The sequence below is a fragment of the Micropterus salmoides genome, unplaced genomic scaffold (genome assembly GCF_014851395.1).
Source record: "Micropterus salmoides isolate LMB-PRFRI ecotype aquatic unplaced genomic scaffold, ASM1485139v1 Ms_hic_scaffold_14, whole genome shotgun sequence".
Lineage (NCBI taxonomy): Eukaryota > Metazoa > Chordata > Actinopteri > Centrarchiformes > Centrarchidae > Micropterus > Micropterus salmoides.
Genome location: NW_024040485.1, coordinates 33,922,802 through 33,935,319, shown reverse-complemented (window position 1 = coordinate 33,935,319; position 12,518 = coordinate 33,922,802). Strand labels below are relative to the sequence as shown.

Here is a 12,518-nt window from a genome sequence, read left to right as displayed (position 1 = left end):
ACTTGCTGAACTCTGGTTTGGGTCACTGGACTCACTACAAGTCCCAGAAGTCATTGCTGTCAGAGCAGTTAAAGGTTTTAAAGGTCAAACTCGCCGGGTAAATTCAGAACTGTGTAAACATATAATGTTCATAAATGTTTTAACGAATTAGGACTTTGTTTTTTTATTAAGAAGTTTCACTTCATTTCACTGGTGCATTAAAGTTCACCCTGCAGGTTTCTTCCACTTTCACTCAGGAGCAAAAATCAGCCTTTAAACTCAAAAGAAATAAAGAAACTTTTTATGGCGATAACATTTTTTGGCAGAGAGACAGAGCGGTTCAGGAAACATCGTCCTGACTCCGCCTGACGTCCCGCAGGTGTTCGTACCTGGCTGGCGTGGAGGCGTGGGGGCCCCTGCGAGGCGTGGCCGGGGAGCCCTGCAGCGAGCTCCTGCGTCCAGGACCAGGTGTTGTATCGGGGTTGTGGCTGATCCAGCGGCGCAGAGCGTCGCAGGCCTCCCGCTGCATGCTGCAGTTGGTGAAGCTCACGGCGAGCGCCATGAGGGCCGGCAGGTTGTTGGGGCGGAGCTCCAGACACCTGCAGCAGGGGACACGGGTTAGCTTCTGTCTGCTAGCAGCGGTTAGCACAGGTGAGACTTTAATACAAGAGAAGTTCAATAAACTGGACGTCGCTTCTTTAAAAATCTGATTTTCCGCTGTGTTTAAGGCAGGACTGACGGGAGGAATTACTGACAGATTAGTGATGAAAACATGTTTAAATGTGAATGAGAACATCACAGAGCTGCATGCTCCCCTGCTCCATCCTAATGCTTTTACATACCTCTGTCACTTCTGTCATGTATTTATTTGTGTAGTTTATTGTATTTTCCTTGCAGTACTTCTTAAAGCTGTACTAGTAGAGTTCAGAGTAACAGTCAGCAGGAGTTCCTTCGCGTCCAGCTGAAAAACGCCTGCTGACTAGATGGACATCATTTATTATCATTATATAATATTGTTTCTTTCTTTCCAACCTGGTAACTTTGGTTTTCCAAAAATCTATTTTAAATCAGACAATTTAAGTTAACTGAACAAACTTTTGTTCTGGGACATGGGGGCGTCTGCACCGTCGTCTGTCGGCCTCCCAGCAGGATCGTTTAGATTTACACGCTGTTAAAACCAGAACGTTGTCTCTCTGTCCTCGGTGCGAGAGTTTGATCTGGACTATAAGCAGGTCGTCTGAGTGTTTTCTGGGTGATTTCGTTCCCTCCTAGTTTGCTCTCATGGTTTTTGTAGTAAGGTGAATTATTACACGCCGTCACACCCTGCTCACGATGGAAAGGAGCTCTTTAACCAGCTCTGCTACATTTACAGCCAAGTATAAATAAATAATCTGTTTCACTGAAAGACTTTCATTTCTTTATATCTGTTTGGAAAACAGAGTCAAACAGCCACAGATCCATTCAACTGTTTTTAACTGAAATGAAATTCCCTCTAACAGGTTAAAAACGCCCTGTGCAGCTGCGGAAAATGATGTAAAGTAAGAATGTTTTCAATTAAAAGTGTCAGTCAGACGCCGGCCTGGTTTTTCTAGAAGATCTCTGGATGTATAAATCCTGCTGAGGCCTGATACCAATACACAAACGTTTGAACTGTGGAGAACAATCGTTTAGTCTATCTTACGCACCAAAGTTTAATTCATTCATTCTGTCCCAGATAAAAGGCTATTCATTTCAATTTTACGGTGGATTATATTGATTAACAGAAAGAAGGCAAAGCGAGTGAACAGAAGAGAGCAGCAGTCACAGGTTAGTTCCACCAAACAGGCGCTAATGATCCCAGAAATATCGATTTGTCATTTTTAAACTGATCAATTATTTTGAAAGCATGCTAACGTTACAGCTTTGAAAGAAAACACTTCCTGTCTGTAGGTGTGATGGTGATTATCGTTATGGCGTCGTTCTGTGATCGTGTTGTGAATGTAAGAGTAGAGACAGCAGGAAGTCTGACCTCTGCAGCGACACGATGGCGGCCTGCTCGTTCTCGTTCTCAGCCTGAGTCATTCCTAACAGCTGCCAGGCCTGAAACACAACAAGAAGAGTTCGTCAGCTCCTCGCCGCGAAGACGCCTGTGGACGTACAATCTGCCTCCCAGGGTGCACTTCACTAACAACCTGCCAATCACAGGGCTTCACCAAAGAAGCTGAGGGTCAGAAAAATAGAATAAACTATAATAATCCAGGAGAAGGTGCAGCTCCTCCCACAGTGACATCACTTCCTGTCCAGCCCCTGTCCCACACAGTGTGTGGACACATCAGCTGGTGTTCAGGTCTCACCTCAGAGTCCTGCGGGTCCTGCAGGATGGCGGCCTCCAGCAGCAGCACGGCAGCGTTCAGGTCTCCCTCCCGAGCCTTCCCCTGACCCTCGGCGAAGGCGTTGGGCCAGTCCTGGTACGGGTTGTTGGTGTTGAAGTAGTAACCCTGCACGGGACAGACACCAGACCACGTTACCATTACTTCAGGGTCCACGGGGACTTCCTCCATCTGTGGGACCTGAACTATGAATCAATCCTCAGCTACTCACGGCCAGCCTCCAGCTGCCATCGGTCACTGTGACCTTTGACCTGTGATGTCTCTAGATCAATGAAAAGGTCAGCTGCTCCCTGAACCTCGGGCCCTCGGGGTCCCCACTGCTTCAGTTTATTACAACGTGACGACATCTGAAGAGCTGATCGGATCAAAACTTTGGTTTTTGAGCTTAAAGCAATTACTGATTATTATAAAAGTGTTTGTTTCTCCGCCGCCAAGCGGGGCATCTGTTGAGGAGGCCTCAGGGACGACCCAGGACAGGTGCAGAGATTATATCTCCACCATGGCCTGGGAACGCCTCGGGTCCCCCGCTGGAGCTGCTGCACCCCCGCCCGACCCCGGGTAAGTGGTCGTAGATGCGACCGCAAAGTGATCCTCTTTGGTACCAACAGGCCGAGTCAGCGTTCTTCACCTCAGTCAGTAAAAGCACAGGTCACGTGACCACGAACCGCAGAGCCCAGCAGAGACCCGTTTGTTGGACAGAGACGAGGCGGTGGCAGGAAGTGACGGACAGAAAACCACTTCCTGTATGATGAATTATTGATGTTCATTCAGCAGAAACCAGATCAAACCAGATCAGATCCCTCCGGGTCTTTCGCATCACTAAAAAGAACCAGTTCAGAACGGGGTTAGAATTTAATATTTAAAGCTGAATGTGTTTTTATTTTTAGTAAAAGTAACAACATGTCCTGACAGAATATGTTATTGATCAACATCTGAACCAATCAGCTGTTAGATCAGGAGAGACACACGTTTCCCATCATGCACTGGGATGTCAGAGCGAGTTTGTCTTCAATCTTTCAACAACAGGACTGGAAGTCAAACACTAAATGTTCAACAAAACAAGCAGAGAAGAATTAAAGCAGGAAAAACCATCCGTAATGTTTGTTAACGTGTCGACATCAGAGCGGCTTCACCTCCGTCACCACGGTGATGTAACACCTGGGCGAGGGATTACTGCAGATTACCGCTGCTTCACATCAGCTCAGAGCTGATCTCAGGTCAGAGGATTAAAGCTACAGATTAACATCCATCGCAGATATAATCTGTCGTTATTAATAACTGACTGGGAAAAAGGGCTTCTGCAAGGGAGAAATGCATGTTGGGAAAATAAATACATTGGTTTGCACGGCAGCGGACTCTGCTGACCAGGTAACATCAGCACCAGCTCAGCTAGCTGCTCGCTCACTGAGCTCCCTGTCACTGAACCTGGGGACGAGCTCCGTAGGTTTGGTTCTGGAGGGTCGGCGTGGTGTCAACTTTTCCACAGCAGGTCAGAACTTTGCCTTTGAAGCAGGAATAAAACTAAAGCCTCTGTCTCGGGTTTAGGTCTCGGGTCTAGGCTCCTGCAGAACTTAAATCTCCACCATCGCTGGGACACTCGACTACCCCAAGACAAGAACGCAGGATGAGTGAGGCCTCATGTTTGAAGGGAGCAGGTTCTGGACCTACCTTCTCTGCAGGTGAGACGGTGGGCGGGATCGGCCCCTGGTCCTCAGACTCCTCCAACCAGTTCCTGCGGGCAAGCTCCTCCCACTCCGCCTGCATCTTGTCCCAGAACTCCGTGTCCGACTGAAACACAACCACACGCTCGTTCAGACCTCCAGCGAGTCAGATTATCAAGTAAAAACACTGGATCCTACATTTCCCATAATGCACCTGGAGGGTGTCTCCTCACAGCCTCCCCGCCTGTAAAAGAGAACAAATGCTGAAGCTTCATCAGGTTTCTTTTAACGTCACCTTTAACTCAGCAACAGGCTCTGTGATTGGTTGTTTGTTGGTGAAATGCACCTTGGGAGTCGTAGTAGACTCCTCTGCTTCAGGCTCATGTCCACAGGCTTCTAGCTTTGACTCGTCATCACAGAAGCAGATATGCAGCTTGTATAACAGTGTAAAGTAGTGAACGTGCAGCTTGTATAACAGCGTAAAGTAGCGAGCGTGCAGCTTGTATAACAGTGTAAAGTAGTGAACGTGCAGCTTGTATAACAGTGTAAAGTAGTGAGCGTACAGCTTGTATAACAGTGTAAAGTAGCGAGCGTGCAGCTTGTATAACAGTGTAAAGTAGTGAACGTGCAGCTTGTATAACAGTGTAAAGTAGTGAACCTGCAGCTTGTATAACAGCGTAAAGTAGTGAACGTACAGCTTGTATAACAGCGTAAAGTAGCGAGCGTGCAGCTTGTATAACAGTGTAAAGTAGTGAGCGTGCAGCTTGTATAACAGTGTAAAGTAGTGAGCGTGCAGCTTGTATAACAGCGTAAAGTAGTGAGCGTGCAGCTTGTATAACAGTGTAAAGTAGTGAGCGTGCAGCTTGTATAACAGCGTAAAGTAGCGAGCGTGCAGCTTGTATAACAGCGTAAAGTAGCGAGCGTGCAGCTTGTATAACAGTGTAAAGTAGTGCAGCTTGTATAACAGTGTAAAGTAGTGAGCGTGCAGCTTGTAGAACAGTGTAAAGTAGTGAGAGTGCAGCTTGTAGAACAGTGTAAAGTAGTGAGCGTGCAGCTTGTAGAACAGTGTAAAGTAGCGAGCGTGCAGCTTGTATAACAGTGTAAAGTAGCGAGCGTGCAGCTTGTATAACAGTGTAAAGTAGCGAGCGTGCAGCTTGTATAACAGCGTAAAGTAGCGAGCGTGCAGCTTGTATAACAGCGTAAAGTAGCGAGCGTGCAGCTTGTATAACAGCGTAAAGTAGCGAGCGTGCAGCTTGTATAACAGCGTAAAGTAGTGAGCGTGCAGCTTGTATAACAGTGTAAAGTAGTGAGCGTGCAGCTTGTTTAACAGCGTAAAGTAGTCAGCTTGTATAACAGCGTAAAGTAGTGAGCGTACAGCTTGTATAACAGTGTAAAGTAGTGAGCGTGCAGCTTGTATAACCGTGTAAAGTAGTGAGCGTGCAGCTTGTATAACAGTGTAAAGTAGTGCAGCTTGTATAACCGTGTAAAGTAGTGAGCGTGCAGCTTGTATAACAGTGTAAAGTAGTGCAGCTTGTATAACAGTGTAAAGTAGTGAGCGTGCAGCTTGTATAACAGTGTAAAGTAGTGAGAGTGCAGCTTGTAGAACAGTGTAAAGTAGTGAGCGTGCAGCTTGTAGAACAGCGTAAAGTAGTGAGCGTGCAGCTTGTATAACAGCGTAAAGTAGTGAGCGTGCAGCTTGTATAACAGCGTAAAGTAGTGAGCGTGCAGCTTGTATAACAGCGTAAAGTAGTGAGCGTGCAGCTTGTATAACAGCGTAAAGTAGCGAGCGTGCAGCTTGTATAACAGTGTAAAGTAGTGCAGCTTGTATAACAGTGTAAAGTAGTGCAGCTTGTATAACAGTGTAAAGTAGTGAGCGTGCAGCTTGTATAACAGTGTAAAGTAGTGAGCGTGCAGCTTGTATAACAGTGTAAAGTAGTGCAGCTTGTATAACAGTGTAAAGTAGTGAGCGTGCAGCTTGTAGAACAGTGTAAAGTAGTGAGCGTGCAGCTTGTATAACCGTGTAAAGTAGTGAGCGTGCAGCTTGTATAACAGTGTAAAGTAGTGCAGCTTGTATAACAGTGTAAAGTAGTGAGCGTGCAGCTTGTAGAACAGTGTAAAGTAGTGAGCGTGCAGCTTGTATAACAGTGTAAAGTAGTGAGCGTGCAGCTTGTATAACAGCGTAAAGTAGTGAGCGTGCAGCTTGTATAACAGCGTAAAGTAGTGAGCGTGCAGCTTGTATAACAGCGTAAAGTAGTGAGCGTGCAGCTTGTATAACAGCGTAAAGTAGTGAGCGTGCAGCTTGTATAACAGCGTAAAGTAGCGAGCGTGCAGCTTGTATAACAGCGTAAAGTAGCGAGCGTGCAGCTTGTATAACAGCGTAAAGTAGCGAGCGTGCAGCTTGTATAACAGCGTAAAGTAGTGAGCGTACAGCTTGTATAACAGCGTAAAGTAGCGAGCGTGCAGCTTGTATAACAGCGTAAAGTAGTGAGCGTACAGCTTGTATAACAGTGTAAAGTAACACTGGCAACAAAAGTGAGGACACCCCTAAAGAGCCATTATTTTCCAGCGCTGCCTTATCCCTCGTGGGCCTGGAGTTCACCAGAGCTTCACAGGTTGGCTCTGGAGTCCTGTTCCAGTCCTCCATGCCAACATCACGGAGCTGGTGGATGTTAGAGACCTTGCGCTCCTCCACCTTCCGTTTGAGGAGCCCCACAGATGCTCAGTAGGGTTCAGGTCTGGAGACATGCTCAGCCAGTCCATCACCTTTACCCTCAGCTTCTTTAGCGAGGCAGCGGTCGTCATCATGTTGGAATGCTGCCCTGCGGCCCAGTCTCTGAAGGGAGGGGATCCTGCTCTGCTTCAGTATGTCATAGTACATGTTGGCATTCATGGTTCCCTCAGTGAGCTGTAGCTCCCCAGTGCCAGCAGCCCTTATGCAGCCCCAGACCAGGACACTCCTACCATCATGCTGGACTGTGGGCAGGAACACCAAACACCAAACTTAACACACCTGCTCCCCATTCACACCTGAGACCTTGTAACACTAACGAGTCACATGACACCGGGGAGGGAAAATGTTTAATTGGGCCCAATGTGGACCTTTTCACTGAGTCCTCACTGTTGTTGCCAGCGGTTTAGACATTAACGGCTGTGTGACGTGTTATTTTGAGGGGACAGCAGATTTACACTGTTATACAAGCTGTACACACGCTACTTTACATTGGATCAGAGATGGGGACTCGGGTTAGAGACTCGGGTTAGAGACTCGGACTCGAGTGCGATTTAAGTTGCACACACAGTGACTTCAGACTCTGACTCAAGGTGCGGGACTCGTGAACTCGTTTATTTTTAGTAAGCGTCTGATGAGCTTGCTGTTATTATTCCCCTCCCTGTGTTACCCATAACCTGCCTACATAACACGTAGTTTCAGCTGCACGGCCGCACGTGAGAGGACAACAAACAGCTGCTTTAAAACTTCATACGGCAAGACCCAAACAAAGAAGCGCTGAACGCAAAATAGGTTAGTAACCTGAGGTTAGTGAACAGGTTTAGCTCAGCTTGTGCTCTGTAAGTTAAAAACAGGTTACAGTTACAGTGTACCTTATAGTTATGCAGTTTTATAAGAAACCTGGACTGAACGCAGCAGGTGATAGAACATTTGTAATAACCACGAGAGACTTGAGACTTGATTTGGACTCTAGCTCAAAGACTTGTGAACATCTTTGCATTGTAGCAAAGTGTCATTTCTTCAGTGTTGTCACATTAACAGATAATATTTACAAAAATGTGAACTCACTTTTGTGAGAAACTGAATATACATATAACAACCTTGTCAGATAGCCACAGCTAGCTTTTAGCTAAAGCTATCTTAAATGCATTTTATTCCGTAAATGTCTGTGAATGGAAAAATATTAATTTTAATGAATCAACATTTTGATAATTCTCACAAAAACGTGGCAGCAGCTAAATCCCTGCCCTGCTAGTTTAGCATAGCATCCGCAACCACCTGACCTTCTGACCCAGGAATCCAAGCAACTTGGTGCCATTTTAAAATAAATATTCATTTTATCAATGTTAGGCGTTTTTATTCCTGAGGTATCTTTTTCTCTTCTTGTCTCATCAGGTTGTTTTTATGGTAAAATAGTGTAAATAGGCTTAAAGTCATTACATCCTGTTACCCAGCGAGCTGGTGTTGGTCCCCTCAGGTTTCAGAGCATCAGTAACATTTTGTACATGAAGGTCTGAAAATCTGATTTTCAACTTTCATCAAATCCATGAATTTAATTTTCATTTATAACAACAAAAAAATCATCATTATCGTCACCTGTAACATCTAATACTGTTATATATGTTAACATTATAAAATAACTTTCCCTAGAGTGTTTCTGGTTTAAGGAACACTGAGGTTCACAAAACAAAGAGCTTATATGTGAACACTTTCTCTCATATGTAAAACAGTCTGTTGACCTCTGTGTCTCTGTGGATTAAAACACCTGCAGCTAAATTCAGGAGCTGTCAGCTGTGATGAAGAAGAGCTTTTAATCAGCGGCTCGTCAATCAGGCGGGACGCTGTGATTGGTTCAGTGAGCCGAGCTGATGGGACTGAAGAGCAGAACACCGCAAACTCGTTGACGCGAGAGGCTCAAATCAAATATCTGACAGAGAAAATCCGCACTTTAATCACTGAGCTGCTGGTTCACTTCACCTCCTCCAGACTGAATCAAACATTATATAAAGCACCATCATCCACCAACCTGAAACATCCTCTGATCCGTCCTGACCTGTCCTAAACCAACCTGAACCGTCCTGAAACAACCCTAACCATCATGAAACAACCTGAACCATCCTGAGACAACCTGAACCATCCTGAACCGTCCTGAACCATCCTGAGACAACCTGAACTATCCTGAGACAACCTGAACCATCCTGAGACAACCTGAACCGTCCTGAGACAACCTGACCTGTCCTAAACCAACCTGAACCGTCCTGAAACAACCCTAACCATCTTGCTAACCAACCCTAACCATCCTGAGACAACCTGAACCATCCTGAGACAACCTGAACCGTCCTGAACAGTCCTGAACCATCCTGAGACAACGTGAACCATCCTGAGACAACCTAAACTATCCTGAGACAACCTGAACAGTCCTAAAACAACCTGAACCGTCCTGAAACAACCTGAACCATTTTGAACCGTTCTGAACCATCCTGAACCATCCTGAAACAACCTGAACCATCCTGAGACAACCTGAACCGTCCTGAAACAACCCTAACCATCCTGAAACAACGTGAACCATCCTGAGACAACCTGAACCGTCCTGAGACAACCTGAACCATCCTGAACCGTCCTGAACCATCCTGAGACAACCTGAACCATCCTGAACCATCCTGAGACAACCTGAACAGTCCTAAAACAACCTGAACCGTCCTGAAACAACCTGAACCATTTTGAACCGTTCTGAACCATCCTGAACCGTCCTGAAACAACCTGAACCGTCCTGAACCATCCTGAGACAACCTGAACCGTCCTGAACCATCCTGAGACAACCAGAACCATCCTGAGACAACCTGAACCGTCCTGAAACAACCTGAACAGTCCTGAGACAACCTGAACCATCCTGAAACAACCTGAAACAACATGAAACAACCTGAACCATCCTGAACCATCCTGAAACAACCTGAACCGTCCTGAGACAACCAGAACCGTCCTGAACCGTACAGAACAGTCCCGAAACAACCTGAACCGTCCTGAACCATCCTGAGACAACCTGAACCGTCCTGAACCATCCTGAGACAACCTGAACCGTCCTGAGACAACCTGAACCGTCCTGAACCATCCTGAGACAACCAGAACCATCCTGAGACAACCTGAACCGTCCTGAAACAACCTGAACAGTCCTGAGACAACCTGAACCATCCTGAAACAACATGAAACAACCTGAACCATCCTGAACCATCCTGAAACAACCTGAACCGTCCTGAACCATCCTGAGACAACCTGAACCGTCCTGAACCGTACAGAACAGTCCCGAAACAACCTGAACCGTCCTGAAACAACCTGAACAATTTTGAGCCATCCTGAACAGTCCTGAAACAACCACTTTGAACAGTTTTGAACCATCCTGAACAGTCTTGAGACAACCTGAACCATCTTGAGAAATCCTGAACCGTCCTGAACAGTCTTGAGATTACCTGACCCATCCTGAACTGTTCTGAAACAACCTGAATTGTTCTGAACTGTCCTGAAATAACCTGAATGATCCTGAACCATTCTGAACAGTCCTAAAACAACCTGGACCGTCCTGAAACAACCTGAACCATCCTGAACAGTCTTGAGACAACCTGAACCATCCTGAACCATCCTGAGACAACCTGAACAGTCCTAAAACAACCTGAACCGTCCTGAACAGTCTTGAGATAACCTGTCCCATCCTGAAATGTTCTGAAACAACCTGAATTTTTCTGAACTGTCCTGAAACCACCTGAACCATCCTGACACAACCTGAACCATCCTGAGACAACCTGAACCGTCCTGAACCATCCTGCGACAACCTGAACCATCCTGCGACAACCTGAACCGTGCTGAAACTACCTGAGACAACCAGAACCGTCCTGAACCATCCTGAGACAACCAGAACCGTCCTGAACCATCCTGAGACAACCTGAACCATCCTGAACCATCCTGAGACAACCAGAACCATCCTGAGACAACCTGAACCATCCTGAACCATCCTGAGACAACCAGAACCATCCTGAGACAACCTGAACCATCCTGAGACAACCTGAACCATCCTGAACCATCCTGAGACAACCAGAACCATCCTGAAACAACCTGAACCATCCTGAGACAACCTGAACCATCCTGAACTGTTCTGAAACAAGTCCTGAATCCAAATGTAGTTTTTTCAGTTTTTATCTTAAAATGGCAATTTACATAGTTCTCATGTGATGCACTGCAGTGCGGATTTGTTAGTAATTTAATATCCGTAAAATCAAGATTTAATGAGCAACTCTCATCATCGGCAAAACCCCAGTCCTCTTCATCCTCACCTTCATCAGTGGTGTTTGTGGATCAAGAATAGAAGGGATTATATAAGTGAGGTAGCAGTTGTGTCTGTGTTGGAAAGACGTCTCCTGGGAATAAACAGAACCGTCACTACTTCACACCCAGACGCACTCAGAGGCGACAAACTCTCACCCCTGAACATGAATATATCATTTAACCAGTTTTAAAACGCTGTAAACCGCATCGCCAGAGCTTCATCTTCTACACGCATCATCACAATAAAAACACAAAAAACTAAACAACCGTCAGCTGAGGACGAGCAGCTCGGTCTTATTTTCAGAGCAGATATGAAAACTGATCCTGAGTCTGCTGGTTCGTCCTGATCTGAATGTTTGCTGAATCACAGAGTTCTGACAGGAAGTACAGGGCGGATCTCTGGTCAGCAACACATATCTGTTCCTGAAGATCAGCTAATACCTGAAATCCAACACGTCAAACTGCCCCGAGCTGAAGGTTTCATTACCGTCATCTAACCACATGAGGACACGTGGACCCGAGGACGGCGTCGGAGAGACTGGACATTTATTTATGGACATCTGGAAAGAGGACATTTTGTCATTATGTTTGTTTATACCTCAACAGCAGCCTTCGCTCTGACAAACTCGTCCTCCAGAGACTCTTTTCTGGCCAGCAGGGAACGAGTCCGCCGCCGCTGTCTGGACGCCGCGCAGTCCTGAGAACACACGGAGAGAAAGGTCAGCCAGCAGCCGTCAGTCGGACCGTAAAGACAAACTCACACACTCACAAAGTCAAAGTCCTGAACTGACCACCAGCCCCCAGAATCTGCAGGGAACGCTGCATCATCCCAGGCTCCCTGAACTACACACAGTGTTCAGCTCGGGTTCTGTTTCCATCTTATTTTACAGGAAGAACAGGAGTACTACAGTATAAATACTGTCAGTATAAAGTACTACAGTATAAATACTGTCAGTATAAAGTACTACAGTATAAATACTGTCAGTATAAATACTGTCAGTATAAAGTACTGCAGTACAGATACAGTCAGTATAAAGTACTACAGTATAAATACTGTCAGTATAAATACTGTCAGTATAAAGTACTGCAGTACAGATACAGTCAGTATAAAGTACTACAGTATAAATACTGTCAGTATAAATACTGTCAGTATAAATACTGTCAGTATAAAGTACTACAGTACAGATACAGTCAGTATAAAGTACTACAGTATAAATCCTGTCAGTATAAATACTGTCAGTATAAAGTACTACAGTACAGATACAGTCAGTATAAAGTACTACAGTATAAATCCTGTCAGTATAAATACTGTCAGTATAAAGTACTACAGTACAGATACAGTCAGTATAAAGTACTACAGTATAAATCCTGTCAGTATAAATACTGTCAGTATAAAGTACTACAGTACAGATACAGTCAGTATAAAGTACTGCAGTATAAATACTGTCAGTATAAAGTACTACAGTA

The 12,518-nt window shown here is 45.5% G+C and overlaps 1 protein-coding gene across 1 annotated transcript in view; it reads right to left on the bottom strand.

Moving 5' to 3' along the window:
• Window positions 1-319: 319 nt before the first annotated feature.
• LOC119901629 (PEX5-related protein-like) overlaps window positions 320-12,518 on the bottom strand; it is a 45,554-nt gene continuing 33,355 nt past the window's right edge. The window contains exons 8-12 of the mRNA XM_038717204.1: window positions 11,650-11,748; window positions 4,017-4,136; window positions 2,313-2,456; window positions 1,988-2,058; window positions 320-578 (exon numbers count right to left, since the gene is read on the bottom strand). Coding sequence (XP_038573132.1) covers window positions 320-578; window positions 1,988-2,058; window positions 2,313-2,456; window positions 4,017-4,136; window positions 11,650-11,748 — 693 coding nt within the window. The remainder of the gene's footprint in view (window positions 579-1,987; window positions 2,059-2,312; window positions 2,457-4,016; window positions 4,137-11,649; window positions 11,749-12,518) is intronic.